The sequence below is a fragment of the Tympanuchus pallidicinctus genome, unplaced genomic scaffold (assembly GCF_026119805.1).
Source record: "Tympanuchus pallidicinctus isolate F22 unplaced genomic scaffold, pur_lepc_1.0 scaffold16, whole genome shotgun sequence".
Taxonomy (NCBI): domain Eukaryota; kingdom Metazoa; phylum Chordata; class Aves; order Galliformes; family Phasianidae; genus Tympanuchus; species Tympanuchus pallidicinctus.
This window is the reverse complement of record NW_026294679.1, coordinates 4,545,616-4,566,219: the sequence shown is the minus strand read 5'-3', so window position 1 is coordinate 4,566,219 and position 20,604 is coordinate 4,545,616. Positions and strand designations below refer to the sequence as shown.

Here is a 20,604-nt window from a genome sequence, read left to right as displayed (position 1 = left end):
GTACATCTGTGTGAGTGCACACTTTCTTGCAGTATCCTGCAGCAGCGTATCAGAGCTTTTCAAGATTTGCCAACCAAAAGATTTATTTTTTTCCTTTCACAATGGTCCTTTTTTTCTTGGGCTGTGGCTCATTGCCAGGCAAATGTTTCATTAATCTCACAAAAGGGATATTCTAAGGTGCTTTACCTAATACAATACTCATGCTCACTCTATAGATTTTGTCCTACTGTCATGCGTGTCTCCCTGTCTACTCTACTGAACTAAGAATTACTATTTTCAAACAAAAGAATAAATGCAAAATTAGACTTCAATTCCTGCTCCCCTCCCCTCTCTCTACAATTGCAGAGAAGCAATAAAATCCCGTAACTCTATACAATAGGACTGGAGGTTCAAACTCAGCTCTAAACTTTGGTTAAAACCAGCTCTATAGTTGGGAGTGGTCTGAACTGGAAATTGGTATAAATCCCACTAAGCACTCCATGCTTTCCTGGGGGTACTTAGCATCAGTATCTGGTGCTCTGGTTTAGACACTGGGTCCAAACAGTGCCCAGAATACCCATGGTTGCCTTCATATTAAGGTACAACATGTTTACGGAGTCCACTATACAGGGCTAGTTAAGGTTCCATAACTGTAACTTAACTGAGGTACAACCTGAGAAAATCTGTCCAAAGAAAAGCTGAAGAAATAAGAGTCTAGAGACATCCCATGATGCATAACTTATTTCAACAAGCTTGTTGGTCTACCAAAGGCAAGTTTCAAGCACAGTACTTAATTTACAATGACTAGTGAACTTCATTTACCTTTATTTTTAACTCTTTTGTTCACAATTTCTGCCCTTGTGATGTTCTCCACACTACGCTTTCAGTAACTGAGTTCATTTATTTTACATCACTGTCATAGAATCATTAAGGTTGGAAACGACCTCTAAGATCATTTAGTTCAACCATCCACCTACCACCAATAGTGTCCACTAAACCATATCCCTAAGTGCATCTACTCTTTCCTTAAACACCTACAGGGACAGTGACTCCATCACTTTCCTGCGCAACCTGTTCCAATGCCTAACCTGTTCCTTCCAAGAAGAAATTCTCCTAATATCCAATATCTGAACCAATTTTGGTAAGACTGACTAGAAACAGAAGGCAAACGATGACTTGCTGTCTCGTGGGTGAAATAATGAGACTTGTATGTATAATCACGTGATCACCTGTGCTTACTCAAAGTACAGATAGGTGTGCAGAAAAGTCATTCTCCCAATGCATTATTGACCATAAATAACACAAGAACCAAACTTAACCTACAACCAAATATGTACCAAACGCTCTGTGTAGCATTTGCTGAGTTCTACCTACTTTTTGTGAAGCCAAGTACTCCATGCCTCTTGCCAACTGGTACGTGCAGGATACCAAGTCCTTGAATGTCATCTGTTCCTCTGGGACCCTGTTGATATCAAAGGAGTACTCCATCCCAGGAGGCCGGCGCGCTCGCAGGTACTCACGTAGGTTTCCTTTGGAAGCATATTCTACAATCACATACAGTGGACCTTGGGATAAACAGAAGTGTGTCAAAACTGGAGTGAAGTCAAAAGGTAAAATGATTTTCTGTAGAGAACCTTCGGGTGCTCTACAATAAACAAACTGGATTAATAAATGTTTAACTGTGAATCCACTAAGCACAACTTGAACAAAAAGAAGGACTGGGCTTCATTAAGTGGCTGGCCAAGGCTGCTTTAGAAGGATAGTGGCAGAGCTGCATTAGCAACTGAAAGTACCTAAATCCTATTCCTTCCAGACCATGCCATGTACTGAAACACAGACATTTTCAGACCCAAAATGTCACAAGATCTAAAGAAATACTTTTGCTGTGTTTGATAGATTTTCTAATTTCCAGAATTTGTATGTCTTTCTGCATAACTTTTAATATACAATTGTCTTTAAAAAAACATTGTCGTTAAATAATAAAACTGTTCATTTCAAATTCAAAGGGCACAAGTTTTGCTAAAACAAGACTGACCATTCAGAATGACAGATGTGAGTAAAGTCACTATAAAATGTCATTTTTCCTTACGGCTAGGGATTCGATTTTTCACATGATGTAGTACCCTTTCTCATATTAAAGCTGCAAATATAATGAGACACAGGAGTTAAAATATCGCTGCTAAGCTAAGGAAATATCTAGAAATCCCATCACAGCATGACAGTTTCCTTAAAAACTCTTGAAAAACGATGATTAATGAGAGTTCTGGAGACCCGTGTGAAAGTCCTGGCTTAGTTTCTTTTCTCTACTCACCATCTTGGGTACAGGCTCCTAGAAGATTGATGATATTTTTATGTTTCCCAATCATCTTCATCATCTCCATCTCTGACACCAGGTCGGATAGATCCTTTTCTGTAGCATCATCTGCACAAGACACAAGTTCAGTTCCTGCTTTCTGCTGTGCCAGCCTGAGCATCTCTATGGCTCACCAGCATGTGGTTTGAAATGCAGAACATGGGGTTGGTTTTCTCGCATACGCTGCACATTGTACACTGTACAAAGCTATGTGTTATGTCCTAATAAAAATTAGTCTCAGTCTCTTTGACAGACTGACTGCTTCTTCAATCACATGTTAACCAATACAAAGCATTAAAATCCTGTCCTTAACTATCAACCTTTAAAAACCATGTCTTTCCTATAAGTTGACTTCATAATAAAATTCAAAACAAACAGGCACTAACACCTGGGCTAGGATCTGCATGCAGACAGCTGCTGCTATGAACTCGCACAACACCAACACGTCCAAATACTTGTGGCTGAAGATAAACAGGCTGTCAAGAGCCCAGATTTACACCACAAACCACCGAAGGCTGAGGTCAGCTATGTGCACTCTGACCCCCCCACAACGACAGAGCTCAGACACTGCAAGGGAAACTTTTCATGGCTGAAAGCAGGCTGAAACCTTGCTCAGCCCATATTCTTACCTTTCAGCATCTTCACTGCCACAGTCACTGCTTCTTTGGGCCGGTCTTTGTCAATCCCCACCGCTTCGGCCATCACCACTTGCCCAAAGCAACCTTCCCCCAGGGGTTTACCCAGCGTCAGCCTGGAGGTGTTAAACAGGGGATTAACACACAGCATCTGGGGCAGGGGCACAGCCAGCACAATTCCAGAACTAAATATAAAGGCTTTCAACAACTTACTGCAGCACTAAGCAATTATCATATGGAACTAATGAAATGCACGGCATGTGTTGGTTTTCACGCACACCACGGTTTGTTTTCTCAGTGACACCATAGTGAACATCTAATACCAGCAGATCAGTTGCTAAACCCAGCTTTTAAGCTGCCCTTCTGCCTCTAACAGGAGAGGCTGCACTGCACGGTGCATGGGCTGAACTTGCAGAGCATCTGGGTGCAACTGAAGTTCAGAGTGCAGGAATGAAAGGCACAGTCTGGCTTCTTGTGGTGATTGGTGTGGCACATCTTCTGCTTTTTCATGCAGACTGTGAGGAGATGGAAGAAAGGTTTCTTTGTGCACGTCATCATTTGTTCAACCTCAGGCATGAGGCTTGTGTGGTTAAAGGTGGTATCAAAACCAGGTGGGTGTTTTCAGGATCACTAACCCTGAGATATACCAGCATAGAGAGGGAGCAGTCAAACATACAGTCAGCCTAACTTTTGCTCAGAATTCCTATTTTTGCTTTCTGCTTGTGGATGTGGGTCATGAATGTTTGCCTAATGATCTCTTGCACCTAAGGGATCAGCCAGGACAGAGAACAGCACAGCAGAGGCTGTGCTTGAGCTCAGCTGTGGGTGGTTATCAGCCCCGTTATCACCCCTGTCCTCCTCCCTGCAGCTGAGGAAGCAGCCAGACAGCCGTCTTCTTGCAAGGAAAGGGGCGGGAGGACAAAGATGAGGGGGAGCCAGGGGGATGCTCGTGTGCCTTGAGCCACTGCCAGCTCTGCTCTGCAGTTCCACTGCCCCAGCCACACGACCAGCAACAAAAGGCAGCACCTTCTTCAGGACAAAGCACTTGGCAGGGCTTGGTGCACCCTGCACGCTGCTTTCTCCACAACCTCCTGTCCACAGCAAGATCACTCTTCTTACATCTTCACACATTCCCCCAGTGCTTTGATCCTTTGAAGGGGTGAGACAGGAGCCTTTATCCACCCACAGGCTGGTTTTTGGCTACAGGCTTACTGCTGCCACAGATGTCATGAATGAGGGCAGCAGAAGATGCCTCTCTTCCTGCAGCATCCATGCTGAGCTCAGAGTGGGAAGCACTGGGGAAACTGAAGCTCCATTCACATCACAGCAGCAGTGTAAAGAACCTTGTGAGAAGAACAGTCGCTATCTGGATCAGCTGCATATGCCACTCTGTAATGGTTGCTAAACCAGCTCAGCTGTAATAGGCACAGAGGCTTCCATCTCAACTTGAGGAGGATAAAAAAATAAACTACAACAAACTTCAAAGCCTCTGAGCCAAATCTTTTGGGTTCCCTCACAGAGCTCATGGGCCAGATTCTGTCTTCTTCACCCACAGATAATGCTGTTGAACTGCAGAGCAACGCTGCAGCAGATGTCATGAAGGATGTTTGATGAACTTGTAGTAGTCAGCATTATCCAACGCGTTGGCCAGCTTTTGGCAAACATTTTCATAACCAAGCTTCTATAGTTGTGGCTTTCCATGGCCACAAGCAGGACTCACAGATATAATGTAGGTAAAGCTGGTTGTGAAAATCATGGCCTTATATTTTCCCACACTGCCAGGCACCAACAGAAGGCTCTTAGACTGGGACAAGTGGCTTGCAAACCCCACTTGCTTATCTGCTCAGGCATAAAGGCAAGGTGAAGGGCACTTCCTCCCCAGAGCAACTCGTGGATGCTGTGTCAAGTACAATCTTAGCCGTGGTGAGAACTCCTCAATCTGTTTTGGATTGGTTTCTAAAGCAAACGCTGGCTTAAAAAGGTGCAAAGACTGAAGGGCAGCAAATGCTATGCTGAGGTCATCCTGCACTTTATCCAGAACTGAATTTGAATTTAGGATCTTGGCAGAGAACAAACATTTGCATTGGAAACTGATTAATTTATGTGCTATTGCCTTGCTAGGACTAATGTAACAAACCCCTCATTGTGAGCCTGCTGCCCCCCAACTTAATAAACTGCCTCTAAATAGCTTCCTTTCATTGGAAATCTGCTCCACCTACACTTGTGCTGAATGCCAGTTTTAAATGTTTAGCACACTAAAATTTTCCGCATTTAGTGTATCCCCCAAGGGTATGGAGTATGTATACAGGCCCCCCTGTTGACTAGAATACTGCAGGTGGCAATTACTGTGTTTTCCACTAGTTTTCAGCTGCATAATTAAAAGTAATTTCCAGAACAGTTGTCAGAAGGTTCAAAATTGCAGCTCTACTATCCAAAAGGCATAGCACTGAACTTTCAAACAACACTAGGGCAGAAGATGTCAGTTTCTCAAAGCCTCCTGAAAACTTCTTAAAGTTAGTATCAATTTCAGTGTAACATCATGGCCCTCACCTGTGTTAATACCATCTCTTTCACATGCCCATTTCACATTAAGAAATGTGGTTATGCCTCTGCTCATTCAGCAGCTCATTTTGCATGTTTGTCAAACACCATTTTCTAGACTTTGCCATCTCCTGTTTTATACCGTATCACATCTTTAATCAATAAACATTGATCAATTGTGCACTAAACTACTGAGAAATATGGTTTAGCATACAGAGGTATTGCTTGGGCTTCTCTCAAGGGCTCGTTTGCAGTGAAAGCAAACCCGAACAACATGCAGAGAAAATTCCATTTCTGTTGAAAAATTAAAATGTAGATAATTGAATACAACTTGATCTTCAGGGAAGGTTCAAGTAATCGAGATTTTCTTTTAACAAAAGCAACCATGGTACACATTGAGCAAGAGGCTTCCTCTCATACCATGTCATGTTTTACAGATGCACGTTAGGTGGTGGTAAGGAAAAAAGGCTACTTACTTATCTCTTGGAAACTCCCATTTTGGGTCCTCTGGTAGTTCATATTCCGAGACCCCTGCCAGCATTGGGGCATCAGCAGTGGAGGAGAGGCGAGTAGTTATCCTCACCAGAGGCGTGTTGGAGTTCATGGAGGAGCTCGAGTCAGCCGACACCTGTTATTGCAATGCAAGATGCAAAAAACAGAAAGGCAGAGATGTAATCTTGGCCCAATATCTGAAAAGCAGTGACATATAAGAACCAAGCCAGCTAAGAACAGTGGTGCTAGAGAGAAGAGTGGCTGAATCTGAACTCATGTGTAAAGCACTATCCTACATTAATCCTCCCACGTTAGCACAACACTGACTCCAATTGCTGCCCCAAATATAGGTCTGTCTCAGAGTTTCAAACCCACAGATGCAGAGTTCTAAAAGCACTCACTCAGAAGGGAATTTGTATAAATATTTCTCCCAATTTACTGGATTATTATTTTTTTTTAATCAAGTGAGTATTTAAATCACTAGCCTTAGGTATCTAGGTGGCAGCCTATACCATGAGCAGAAATTACCAATCAGTATCTTCCATTCACTTCTTGTTTCCCTTGTCACCACTTGTTTTCTGAAATCAGTACACAATCTAGTATTTCTAGGTGTTGCTATTAAACCAAAATTTTCATTTTTTAATTGGCAAATGGCATTTTCAAAAATGTTCCCCTATTTAATCCACTAGCATCAATGACCAAGGTCACAGGCATGTGTAAGAAATGTAGGCTCCTCTCATATGTTTCCTAAGTGTTGAATATTGAAACTAACAAAAAGCTATCACAATGGTAAGGGGGTACGAACGAATTTAGTTCATTTAAAACTCAAGTAAAGATTCCGCAGTCAAGGCAGAAAAGAATTTGTTAAAAAACAAAACATTTCACGTTCTTCAAAATACAATTCACTTTGGAATTCATCATCGGCCTCAAAAAAGCCCACATTTTTCTCAGAGCACCACTTAATTGTAAAGTACTCTAAAAATGGAGGCACCAGCTGCTCCATCCACGTAACAAAAATTGTGTGGTGAAAATGGCACATCTTCCATAAGGTGCATCTTCCCTTACACCAGCAAACAACCCGCTGTCTTAAAAATGGCAGAAATACATCCAAAATTGCTTGCATAACCACTCTGTCCTCTCCTTGAAACATGAATCCTGCACCTCTCTTCAGGCCAAGCCCAAAGCTGGCGACCATGGTGGGGCGAAGACTGTGTTGCAATGCCATCTCTGGCACCCATCCTCACATCAGGTGGTAGAAGACACATCTTGGGCAGCATCATCGGTGGCAGCTCAGAGCTATAACCATCACTCTTGGCCTTTCTCCTTATCACCTGGAATCAACTCTAGCACCAGGTTTGCTTATGTAAAATGTCACTGGGCCACAGTTTTGTGCCAGAGGGCTTATAGCTAGATAAAAAAGCTCTTATAAGCAAACAGATCCTGTCAGCGATACACAGTGATACGAACACAAAATCCTCTTGTTTCAATGACACCTGATAAGTGCTCAATTATATTAAGTCCAACTAACAATTACAGTCACTGCCCACTGAATGACTCAAGCTCCTTAGAGCACGGCTGAAAGGCTTCTGTGACCATGACACACTCTTGCACAACGTATTTTGACAAGACAAGGTTAAAGCTCTCAAATTTCTCATGATGACCTTGTTACATTTTTTGGTTTAGATGCCTTTTTGCAGGTAGGCAACTTCAAGACCATCCCATCAAACAGGTTTGGGCTCTTGGCAAGTTTTTGTCACAAATCAAAGACTAAGCCTGGAAAAGGGTTTCATAAGGAAGAAAGCATTAAGGGTTGCTTTCAAAAGATTAACTTTGGTAACTGGTTTTGAAGCTGACTGATAGAACCTTCCTTGAGATCAGAAACTCCAGCTTCTACTCCTGAGATACGCCCAGGAACAAGAAGTACAGCTGCACAAATAAAGCTGCCATTCAGCCAGGGAAGGTGGACCTCCTCCCCCCATCCATCCCACCAACATTAGCCTTAGTATTTATTCTCAGCAAATAAAAGTACCTGGCACATTCCTCTAGAATAATAAATACAGTGACCACTTGGGATCCAAACAGAAAACTGCTATTAATGCAGACTGCGGAGCTGTAAATAAATCAGTAAATGAATACTGAACAGTGCCCTTGGAGAGGGATGCTGCCATGCCCAGCCCACAGCAGGAACACACCTGCTGAAGCTGAACTGCTCATTCAGATCTGCATGGCAAGTCAGCTGGAGAACCAGCACCAGAAATAGACTTCTACTCGTTTTCATGATTTCACTACAGTTTAAAAGTGATGCTCCACGGAATGAATCAGCTCAGCACTAAGAAATGTGCAAATCTCTATCAACAGCAGGTCATCACCTGCACTTCAGTTTTCTCCCATTTCATTCATCTTTTCATCTCTCTCACTGGAAACCTACTACTAAATTCCCTATGACCACTTCCCTCCATACTTTCAAAATCCACCCCCTGTTCTCTGGCCATTCTACCATTATATTTATTCAAGTCCTGACATTTATACATATCCAACGTCTTTCCATGGGACAACATAAAGGCAAATTTAGATGGTGCCCTTGTGCATCAGAAATTGGCCAAAAATGCTCCAGGGTCATTTTCCTCATAATAGAGTATTTTTTACTGACATTGTTTAGATCTCTGCAAAAGCTCCGTCTTTTCTCTAACTCTAACACTCACAATTCAGCAGCCTTACAGTAGTAAAAACTGGGAAATGTAAACTTGCAATAAACTGAAATACCCTGGTGAGACATTTCAAACACAGACATTAAATAATAACAATAATACTATAGAAAAATAGATGAATGACAGTCGATTTCCCATTCAACAAAGCTGGACATGTTTACTTTGCACAATAAATAAAAGATTGACTGGAGATGCTGTAGATAAACAAAGTACACTCACTTGGATAGGAATGATGAGAAATCCAGAGGAACCCTTCAAGTGTATGGGAAAAAAATGGACTGCACTCCCAGGGAACGTTCTTCTGATTGACTGGGCTGGAGCACACCAAGACTTATAGGAGCTGAAGGGCTATAAAAGCCTGCTCCAGAAAAAGCTCAGCCAACCTAGGCTTCAGTTAAAAGAGATTTTCTGTTTTAAAACAGTCTTTTCCCTTTCACACAATAGTAAGTAATTAACCTTCGAACACATCTCTTAGCATCTCTTCTCACTGCTTCAGAGTGCACTATAAAACAATGAGGAAAGTCTTACGTACTGGAAGCTCAGTAGGCATGGTCAATTTTAGTCTACATGGGTATGCTTAAGTAAGAGGATGTAGGAAGCCTTTTTCCAGCCTGCTGCTTCCCCCTGTTCACACAGGTTAGAGAACCACTGGTGATCCTGCCACGATCCCCACACCTCGGGGTGCAGAGCTGCTTTCTCCTTAGTTCCATGTACTCTTTTTGCTTTCAGTTATGCAACAATTCAAAGCAACAAAGGGGTATCATAGGCCATGTTCAGTTTTCCCAACAAGCTTGCAATTATATTTGGGTACAGATCCAAAGCCACCTCTGGGTCCACTGGGTGCCACAAAGCAGAAGGCAGACATCTGTCCAAAATGCTCAACCTTCTTGGCCAACCACCCAGCCCACAAAGAGGTGTTTCTCTCTTAGCACATTGCTGGTCAGGAGGAATGAAGCAAGGGGCACTTGATAGAGGTGAATGAGACATCTCCAATGCCTACTCACCACATTTATAGCGCCTGTTTTGAGTGGTTATGTTACCCTGAAGAGTTATTTGGGTGCTTGATTAAAGAAAGGAAGGCAGAAGTCCACTCGACACAAGCAGAACACTGGAAGGACTACTGTGCTTATATGTTAATCTCAAGAGGAAGGCAGTCCTCCACCATAACATGTTTCCTGTGTGCCTTCTGCTCTTAGGAGGACAGAACCAAGCAGAATATCAGCCTCAGACACATCTCAAATCCCATTCCTGCACTTCAGAAGGAGAAAAGCCCACTGTCTCCAAACCTCGTACTTAGCATCATTATATCCCCATTTTAACTAAATATTTGTCTCTCAGCCAACATGCTGCATTTAATCAGCTTTGAGATAAATACTTCACAAGCATTTTTAAGCAGAGCAGCATTTAAAACTTAAATGAATCTTCAGATGCTATGTGGAAAAATCAGCTGCAGAGCAGTGTGTAATTGTCTGTAATTGATTATGAAGGGTGTTTTCCTCCACTGATGATTTATGCTATATCCTGAAGCCTGTATCTGTCAGCTCTGGCACTCACACTGTGAGATTTTAGCAGCCATGTGGAGACTTCCTATAATCGTCAGTCTTTTTTGAAGGCTCTGCTGTAGAAGTTAATTTGAAGTCATCTGCATACATGTATATAATTGGTAAGTAGTGCAGTTAAAACTAGTCCATCTGAGTGCCTGGATCCAACAAAATAAGGTAAATTTGCTACAGGAGCCTGAGGATTCCTAAGGTAAGCACTGGCATAGCACAACTCCTTCAGGAGCAGATTTCAAAACACACAGCAACAAAGGATACAAGTAGGCAATAGTTTCCATATAGAGAAACCAAAGGATAAAGCAAGAAACTAAAGAATGTAAGGCAGTAAATTCCTTGGAACGTATCTTACTACAAGTTACGTATCTATCTTTGCATTTCAGAGACCATTCCATGAAGTGAATTAAACTTCCACAGCTCAATCTTACATGCAATACTGTGTTACTTTACTTGATCCAGATTTCTCTTTGGCTCCAGCTGCCAACATCATTTTGAACACAGCCATTTTGCCTGGTGAGCTGAAGTCTTGCTCTCGATCAGCCTTTGCTCATCACAAATGTATGCGCCATACCTTTATACAGGATTAGAACCACCAACTCCTGTATGTGTAAATTAACATCAACGTAATTAAGATACAGTAAAAAAAATCATTCTTTCTCCTAAGGCGTGCACACACACAAGCACACAACTGAGAGGTCCAAAAGCTTTACAAAATAACTGCACCTCCTACCAATGCCTGCACTTTGCCCATCAGTTCAGGGAATCTATCAGCTGCAGCCTCTGCTGCAGATTGGTGTGTGAGCTCAGTCCTGCAGTGCTTCTTCCCACTGCCTGGTGAGCTGGCACTCCCAAGCAAACATGGCCAATACCAGTGGAGTGCTGCAGCTCTCTGCAACTGCTTGCTACGTTTCCCTGTGAGCAGTTTCTATCTTGAAAAGCAGGAACCAGAGCTGAGCGAGGGGTAGGACTGCAGGGGGAGGGAACCGATAATTCCCAACTTCATCATGATCCTTGCTATGAATGTGAAGAGAATCGTGTTTTGGCAGGAAAAGAATGCCTGCATGTAAGAAGTGATAAAATCCCATAGCAGCTCAGACTAAATAGCCAATGTATGAGAATCCAGGCCTGCAAATCAAACCACATGTTAGCAAGCAAGACTCCTAAACGAGATGGCATCACAGCCAAGCAAATGCCTCCTCTTGAACCAGTATTCTTTTCATACCCACATCCTTGGGGAGCCTGACCTCACATCAGAGAGCTTCTAAGACAATATCATGAATTCCCCAAACCATGGCCTCATTTCCCTGGAATCCCACCAAATCATCCAGTGGCCAGGCTCTCTGCTGCGCTCACACCACCTACCTGTCACAAGCACTTCCCCCTGCTCACTCACACTTATGCTCTCAGCTTTTTGGCCATTCCTCTGTCCCTCTCCTGCAGAGCACAGCACACAGACAAAGGAAAGACTGCTGCACCCATGTCTGAGGAATACTCATGGCAGACAAGCAAGCCACCAGGGACTGCTCACCTCATTCTGTTCCCTAAACCACTACAATTAGTGAGCTGATTAGTGAAATCATCAGAACAAAGATGCAGATTTCTTCTCAACATTTACAGTAGCTCTTTTCCTCTGGGAAGACGTGCTTGCAGAGAGCCCTTGAATGAGAAGCTCCTCTTAGTGAGGGAGTAATCCAGAGAATTGAGAGCGCAGGAATTTCTGCAGAGGGTTTGCTTAGGGGTTCCCACTTTCAAACGTACTGTTCTTCAAATATATTCTCCCACTTTTAAAAGCAAAATGCCATTTTTTGCTATGGCTGAGGAAAAGCAAGTGAAATGACAGACTTGACAAGCATGTTTTATGACAAGGATGTTGTCCTCTGTGAGAACAATAGCTTTGGAGAAGTTCCATATTGCATCATTTAATGATAAACAGCAAAGCTGAGGGCAGTGATTGGCACCGGTGTCACACAGTGAAATAACACTCTCCCATCGAGGAACCATTTGCAACTGACACAACTGAGCTCACACCAAACCTCAAGCAGTTTTTATGCCATCCATTCATCTCTGGGTTATTATGATACTCTTATATTCAAGCAGAAGTCTAATAAATGTCTTTTCTCTAAGCAGCTGATATTTATCGTTCTCTGCCTAGTTAAGTGTACAGCTTCTGAAAAGCCCTTATTATCCACAAAACTACACTGAGTTTTAGCTACAGAGGCATAAATTGAGCATAAATTGAGGCTTCTCATCTCTCTGGGATGTACTCACAGGCCAACGTACCTCTCTTCTCTGGTGATTTTCAAGCAAATGACTAAAACTTTTTTTTTTCTTTTTTTTTTTCTTTTTTTTTTAAGTGGCAAAGCCAGCCAGAGAAAATAAGAATGATCATTTTTGCTTATAAAACAAACCAAATATTTTTCAGATTGGATAACAGTCACGTCCCTCACACCAAGACTTTGTTAGACACCGCAACATAAGGGACAATCTTCAACACTTTAACATAGGGATTTCGCTGCCATATTTCTAGCCATGCATTTGAAATCCCAAGACCAAGATCCCCCAAGTGTGCATCCAAACTATCAAACACCTACAGTGAAGAGGGAAAGGATATTGCTATGATAGTGAAAACATCCCAGGTTGGCTGCAAGAACCACATGCAGAAATTCAACCCAACCCATGAGGTTGCAGATGGACCTGAACTAAACCCTCAGATCCACGCTGCCCTGGCCAGACCTGGATTCAAAGTCTTTAGGAGGCCATACTTTGTAGAATAGAGGCTGTTCAGGCAGGTGATGGCCTATGACAAAGCCAAAGGCATGTTACCTGCTCAGCTGGGTTGCTGCTCACGGTGTTGCCCTCTCCAGCAATGCTCACCGCCAGCAACAAGCAATTGCAAATCATGCTTTGTGCAATTCTGTTGTGTGCATTTCACATCTGACTTTCACTTTTGTTTCTCACTCAGAAACACCAGCAGCTTAATCAGCTGCCTGAGATCTGATTCAATATTGCCCCTGTTTTTACTTTATTGCAGCTTTTCCATTTTGAGGTGTTCCCTGGGTGCTTGGCTATGAAATTTCCTCCTCTTCCTGAAAAATACCTCTCTGTATCTGATACCTAGTTACTACAATAGAAGTCACCTTAGAAACATCATAAATACACAATTAAACAGGACTCTGTTCCAAAGTCAGCAAAAAATTTTCCATTAACTTCAACAAGCTGTGGGGTCAGGCCCCAAATTACTTGCAATACATTTTTTTTCCATCTATAGGATGGATAGGACTGCTAATACAGAATATATTCCATCTTTCACATTTTGTTCCAACTTCCCTGACTTTCTTGCCTTTGAGATTGCTGCAGCAAGATGCACTTTCTTCCCATGCCAGTCTCCTTGGTGCCAAATCTAACCCTCATTACAATTTCCTTTCACGCGCCCTTATTCCTCCTTCCAACGTTCCTACTAAAGGGATGTGCTGGCTTTGGGTATTGATAAAAGTTCTTCAAACTCTTTATCTACTTTCTGTTACCTGTCTGCGCAGAGGGATTCGCTTTGTCAGCTTGTGGACAGCGGGCTGGCTGCTGAAGTCAGGCTTCTTGGTGGTGTTCTTCATGCGGCACAGGATGACCGTCAGCACCATGCAGGCAATCAGGAAGACCCCTATGCAGTAAATTGCTATTTCCAGGTAGTCTGGAGATGTTGGATATTCCTTTTCCTTTTCAGGAGCTGGATTGCAGGATTTCAGGAGGGAATAATCATGCCGCAGAGTTAGCACACAGTACAAGCACAGCTCAGCACATGGAACAACATGAAACAGTTCAAACATCAGCAGTTCTAGCAGTGACTTTGCGACATATAGATCGCTGTAGATAGTTAGGCCATCTTGAAATCTGAGGGCTGTTCCTCTCTAAAGATCACCATTTTAACATCTCAGCCACAGTGTGTGTGCTCGTAAATAGACCTATATAGGCATACACTTGTGTCTGCCTGCTGAGGAGACACAATCACCAAAATATCAAATTATCCCCTATTATTTCAGGGGAGCAGAAGGAATTGAGTGCTCAAACTAGGTACATGTCCATTGTATTGCTCAAGTCAACCTTCAAAAGCCCTGTACTTCCTTTTAACCACATAAGGGCATATTTAAAGACAAAAAAAGAAAAGAATTTGCTATTCTAAAAGTATTTTATCACAACGTGCAAATAGAAGTTGGAGCTTGAGTCTGCATTGCTTGTTTATCCAAAATTCTCACTGGGCTCCTCTTATAATACAGAAGGATAAATTGGTCCCTCACCATACTTTTAAATTCAATTGAACTGCTAGCAATATGCCTTTGTGAGTCCTCCTTTGTCAGCCACACTAAAGCTGCATATTTAAGGAATGTGGTTGCTAGTCTATGAGATTGGTTCTACCTAGATGTTACCCTGACAAACAACTTTAAAACCATCTTCAGGATACTTATATGTACAAACACAGTCCCTAATCCCTTATCTGGGGTTCATCCCCCAGGCAGGCAGCATTCCACAGCAATCAGCAGTCACTCCACAAGCAACGCATGTTCAAGCCAAAATTTTCTTGTGCCTTGTTCTAGGCCAACAAAATATTTCATTCAAGAAAATTGCTTAAAATAAGCTGTTCAAGCACTTGCAAAATGCAAACACTGCTAGCAGAAGCAAGATTTACACAGGCACTGCCTGTCTGCTTGGTGGCAGACAACGCAGGCTTGGTGTTCATGTAAGAATGACATGTAATAACTTTGCGCCATTCAAAACATTTTGATAATGGTTAATATCTGCAGAAAATTTCACTCGTGTACCATGAATCTCAGCATTATGTACATGCAGGCTTTGTACCTCTTACTCAGGATTAACAATTAATAAATGGTAAGCACAAGATGACCCAGCAAACCTCAGGTGGTTCACATTTTTTCAAAGCAACTCCTAAGGCAGCTGCCAACAGCTATAAACAAGAACATTTGACTAACGTCAAAACCAACTATGGTTACATCTTCTAACAGCTGATAACAATTTTCAGGCAATAAAGCACGTTGATGTTTGTTTCTTTTCAGGACAGAAACATCATCAACCCCAGAACAGCAAGACATGCTTTGCAGTAAAAGCAAATGACTACTCGTTTTCTTAGAGCATGCGATGTTCAAAGATGCATGGAGCTGATTCCCAAGAGATGAAGGGCACTGCTTCTGTACACAATCCATGGGCATCAAAATCAGAATTTTCATAAAAGGTTTGGATGATAAGTAACAGTGAATTAAGCATCCTGAATAGCTTGTGTATTCAGATGAACCATTAGATGATTATGGCCAAATCAGTCCCCAAGTTTCTTAGGATAACTTTGAATTTCCTCCTCTTGAAGTTTACAATGATTTATGTGCTGATTTTCAGTTATCCCACTGAAGTGAGAAAGAAATGCAGTTCCTCAACATTTCTGATGAACTTTTAACAGATGTAAACATAATTTAAGTGCAATAGAAGTTGTCTGGATTTTGGTTTGTTTTTTTTTTAAAGGGATTTGGACTTGTAGACTAGAATGTGTCACAAGACAATCCACTGGCTTGCGACAAGTGTGACTGCAAATACAATCATTGTATAATCATCATAAAAATGTTGAGGAAGCCCAAAGTCATTTTCTGAGACAGAAGCTGTGCTAATTCTGCAGCACTCAACAAGGGGGAAAAAAAAGAGGAAAAACCACTGAAAGAAAGCAGTGTATACCTGGCAGAACTGTCAACCATGCAGTGTGAAAGGATATCCCAATAGAATTACCCGCCAAGCATGTATACTCCCCAGCATCCTCAAAAGTTACATTCCGTATATAGAGAACCTCAATTTCTTTGTCCGTAGTGTTAACACCGGCAGCCTAGAAAAAAAAAAAGAGGGAAGCAAGAGAAAAAGCTAGACACTGAGAGAACTCTTGTGGATAGGGAGATGGAGCCACAGGGCTTTGCGCTTCGGAAAGGCAGAGGTAGAGAGATGCAAAGCTCCTTCCCCATCCACAATCCCTCTTCCAAAAGGCGTTTACCAACAGGTCCCAGCTCACCTCAGAAAGTAATCAACACCCTTCACCAGACCAAAACTCACCACCTAGACATGCATGCAATCATATGACATGGAAAAATTAACCCACAAATGTTTTGTTTTTTTTTTTTTTTTTTTTTTCCTTCTCCCTTGTTTTCAATAAAAGAGTGTTGAAAGAAAAGCAAAGAGAAAACAGACACAGAATGTGGTATCCTTTATATGTAGTTACCCGCATCAGAAGAATTAGTTTACAAATACATATGTATATATTTATTGAAAAGTCAAAAGAGGGTAAATTCTGCTCCAAATGACACCACTTGGCAGAAGTCTCAAGCAGCCGATGGTCCCTGCATCATCTGCTGCAGTGAAGTTAAATCAAGAAGCACTGTTAGGTCATTACGCACCAAACCTATCAGGGATTCAGTGCTTCTCCAATCTTTTACAAATAGACAGAATCCAAAACCCAGAGACTCTTAGACATGGAACTCTCTAGATGTCCCAGGATGAGTACAACAAGAATCCATGCCAAAGCTTCTGTTCTTGAGATTTAGAGAAATCATTTTAAATAGAGACGGTTGTTTGTTATCTTTATTCCACCCAAAAACATTACTTTGAAGTATGTGATGATAGAATAAAAGTATTTTTACAAGACCATTTCTGAGTAAATTTAGTTGTGAGTTGCAGTCACACTGTTGCCAATCTTTATTGCTCATGATGGGTTATTACCCCACCAGGAATGGATGAATGGAGGCCATAAGTGCTTCAATGGGCACTTATGTGAACATTTCATAAGTGCATGCACACATGTGTATGTGTGTGCATGTGATACACCAATTAGATGTAATTACATCATCCATCAAGTACCTTAGATGAGAACTGCAAAGTATGCAGGGATTAACAACAAAACTGAACATAAATGAACACACAGACACCAGACACAAGAGAGAATAAAGACCAGCGTCAGAAACCACTGAGTATAGCACACAGAATATTGTGGGAATTTTTCCATGGCTGCTGGTGTAATACCAGTTGCAACACCAAAGGAGGATTACAAATATACCACAAGGCCAAGGAGTTATCCTACAAGCTGCCTGCAGTCTCCCAAAGCACCATTATTTTTTTTTTTTCCAGCTTCTACATCCAGCTTTCTTTAAAAAACATTGTTACCTTGTAAACTCGGCAGAACAGAGAGCCAGGCAGACTGGTTGGCCTCCCCTATATAATTGGAGACCTTACAAATATATTCTCCAGCGTCCGCCTCTGTCACATTGTACAGTGTCAGCACTTCAGCATTGGAACTATTTATCCCCGAATGCTAGAATAGACCAATAACACAGGAGAACAATGTAACTGCTGTCCAAAAAGGACACAAATCTGTCTAAGGTCCCACCACCAACACCTCACACGAATACGATTTCCACTTCATGCAAGCATCATGGGCAAAACATTTAGGATCTGAGTTTTGTTTGCTTGTTTTTTTTTTTAATCCGAAGCATCGTCAACCAGCTTGGAAAACTCCACGGTGCAGAACAACCCGGTGCCACCGATATGCCACATCACACTGGGGACAAATGGACATCCTCACAGGCTCAGCATCCAGAAAACCCAACCCTCCGACAAACTTTTGGCAACAGGTGTCATGTGTCTAAACAGTCTTTGAAACAAACAGGGTGAGGGAACATCAGTGAAGTTATTTAAGAGGGTTTTCGTTCTTTTCTGAACGAGCCGTGCCTGAAATGTTTAGAGATAAAGGACTTCAAGGAAGTTTAAAAAAAAAAAAAATCAAAAGCATCTATAAGCAGCATAATTAGCATTCAGGCTACCAAAGGTTTATCTAACTTTTCATTTGTAACAAACACTTCCAATTTCAAAGGAAGTTCCGATCTCAAAATCCTTGGATTTACATCAAATACATTTTTTAAAGAAGCTGTCACCAGCAGTAGCAGCATCTGCAATGCCTCACCTTTAAAACCTGAAGGTAAGGCAGTCCATCTGGTCCGTATTTACTGCCATTCTTCTCTACGTGTTTTATCCACTGAATGTGGGGTTGAGCATCACTGTAGACTTTGCAGACAAACTCGACATCACCTCCAACTACAGCTGAGGCATTTGCTGGAAGGCCGGCTTGGAGGATGGGCCGGTGCGGTGATCGCTCTGTTCCAGTGGGGAGGGTGAGGAGCAAGAGAAAGAGAGAGAAATAAAGATGCATAAATAAGCAGAGCTGCCAAGAAAACTGTAAGTGAACTCGAGCCAAAAAGCCCTGTAAGCCTGTTGGCTGACTCCTCCGAAATAACACTGCAGCCAAAACGTATAACGAAAACTACAGTTCAAAGGAGATGACTTGAGCACTACACTTGTAATGTAAAGAATAGTTATTTGGGGGGAGGGGACAAGCCTTGACTAAAAGCTTTGTGCATTTTTTGTAGTGCAGACAAGCAAGGAAAATATCTTCTTTTTCAAGAGTTACTCTGAGGAAGTACCTCTGAGTTTCGAAACGCTGTAACTGGACTAAACCTCCACCAATTTGGAGCAAACAACCAGGTTTTTGTTTTTTTTAACTGAACCAATAAGGTATTACAGTAAACCAAAAGATATTTCCTAAATGCAGCAGCAAAACTCTCAGCACCAGAATGCACCATACACGACACATCCCAGACAGCTTCAGTTTTTAGAACACTCTGAGCAATACTACAGCAACACTCTACTCAGATTGAGAAGCAGAAATACCAATTTGTTATCCTGAGCAGGACTCAAACCAATACTGAGCTATTTAGAATAAATAAATAAATAAAAATAATATACCTAATGTGAGCCAATGTAGTTTATCATTTATTTGCTAGCCTAAGCATTTCATAAATGCTGTTCATTGAGCTGGCATCACTGAATACATTCTTCATCTGGGCATCCAGAGAGGCATTGCAGCCAGCGTTCCAAGCCTGGATTTGTGGATGTTTCTTAGCAAAGCATCGATGGGAGCCTTCTCCTCAGTTACGAGGTGAGGTAATTTCCCACTACTGCCACCAAGCCCAACCTGAATGCTGCTCAAATCTCCCTGGTGATGATCTGGGCATGAGCCTGGACACAGCAACCCTTCAGCCAACTGCAGCTCTTAATCCATCTGTAAGTGGGAACTCATTTCCTCTTCACAGAATCACAGAATCACCAAGGTTGGAAGGAACCTACAAGACCATCCAATCCAACCATCTGCCCATCACCAACAGTTCTCACTAAACCATGTCCCTGTACACAGCTTCCAGGGTTGGTGACTCCACCACGTCCCTGGGCAGCCCATATGAAAGCTTAACTCTACGCATATCTTTTCATGAGTATAAAGTTAATACTGACCCATACACAGGTTCAGTCTATGAATCAGAAGTGAAGAGCCCATTGCTCATCAGTGTCTGAGATTCAGTGCTCCAGGAGCTTTTTTTTCCGAAGTTCAGCAAAAAAGGAGCAAATCTAAATATTTATTTTTAGAGGCTGTGTGCTGCGAAAGCTTTGGCGTTAAGAGCCAAATCAACTGAATTTCAAATCAAGTGCTCCTTCTTAAACATACTAGTTTCCAATAAACTGTTTCACAAGCAAACATTGCGAGTGTAACAGCAAATAATGATGCCCATGGAACAATGGGATCTTTCATACCGTCCAATATATTTGGCATGCGGCAAACATCTACTGGGAATTTATTCACTGAGGCTATGCTGGCAGCACACTACAAAGCAGCACTCTTATTTGACTTGTGGCAAAAGCGCATTTGTATTGCAGTTATTAAATTATTCCATGGCTATGTATGTCGTTTTCAAAAGACCTAGGAACGGTTTAACTTTGTGTTTTTACTTGTGAATTACAGTAGATTGTACAAATTACTATTCTACCCGTTCTAGAGAAAACTTTTGAAGTTTCTCACCTTATCCTAAATAAGCACTAATTCCATCTCCCTCACCCCTTCATTTGGGTACAAAAACAGCAAGCAAGATCTCTCTTTAATAGAAACCTTACACCATCTTCCAAAACTTATTACAGCTGCCTTCGGTATAAAATGAAACCTTAGAGAATGTTATTTAAAATGTTTTTTAGAAGTCAGTAGGCCTCATGTTTCATTTCTCCACATCAGGGTTTGATTTCCTTTGTGACCTTACTCGCTGCCCTTAAGCAAACCAGAGAACGAGGCCTGAAACATCTTGGAAAAGTTCCCACTATGGCAGCACCAACACACGAAATGTGTTTAGTTTATCCTGATAGCCATCAGTGATTTAATCTTTTATCAATGACTGTCAAACCTCTCCTCTACCAAAATAGAAAAGGCCAAG

General features: G+C 41.9%; 1 protein-coding gene across 8 annotated transcripts in view; it reads right to left on the bottom strand.

Annotated features, from left to right (window-relative positions):
- Positions 1 to 20,604, bottom strand: part of FGFR2 (fibroblast growth factor receptor 2) — a 75,144-nt gene that overhangs the window by 9,736 nt on the left and 44,804 nt on the right. For 3 of the 8 annotated variants that reach the window (XM_052677094.1, XM_052677100.1, XM_052677095.1), the window contains 7 exons: positions 18,258 to 18,448; positions 17,462 to 17,609; positions 13,783 to 13,985; positions 5,985 to 6,136; positions 2,962 to 3,083; positions 2,291 to 2,401; positions 1,354 to 1,544 (listed from right to left, as the gene is read on the bottom strand). In XM_052677094.1, coding sequence (XP_052533054.1) covers positions 1,354 to 1,544; positions 2,291 to 2,401; positions 2,962 to 3,083; positions 5,985 to 6,136; positions 13,783 to 13,985; positions 17,462 to 17,609; positions 18,258 to 18,448 — 1,118 coding nt within the window. Of the gene's footprint in view, positions 1 to 1,353; positions 1,545 to 2,290; positions 2,402 to 2,961; positions 3,084 to 5,984; positions 6,137 to 13,782; positions 13,986 to 15,991; positions 16,137 to 17,461; positions 17,610 to 18,257; positions 18,449 to 20,604 lie in introns of all 8 variants that reach the window. The other 5 variants (XM_052677097.1, XM_052677101.1, XM_052677099.1 and 2 more) reach the window with 3 other exon arrangements.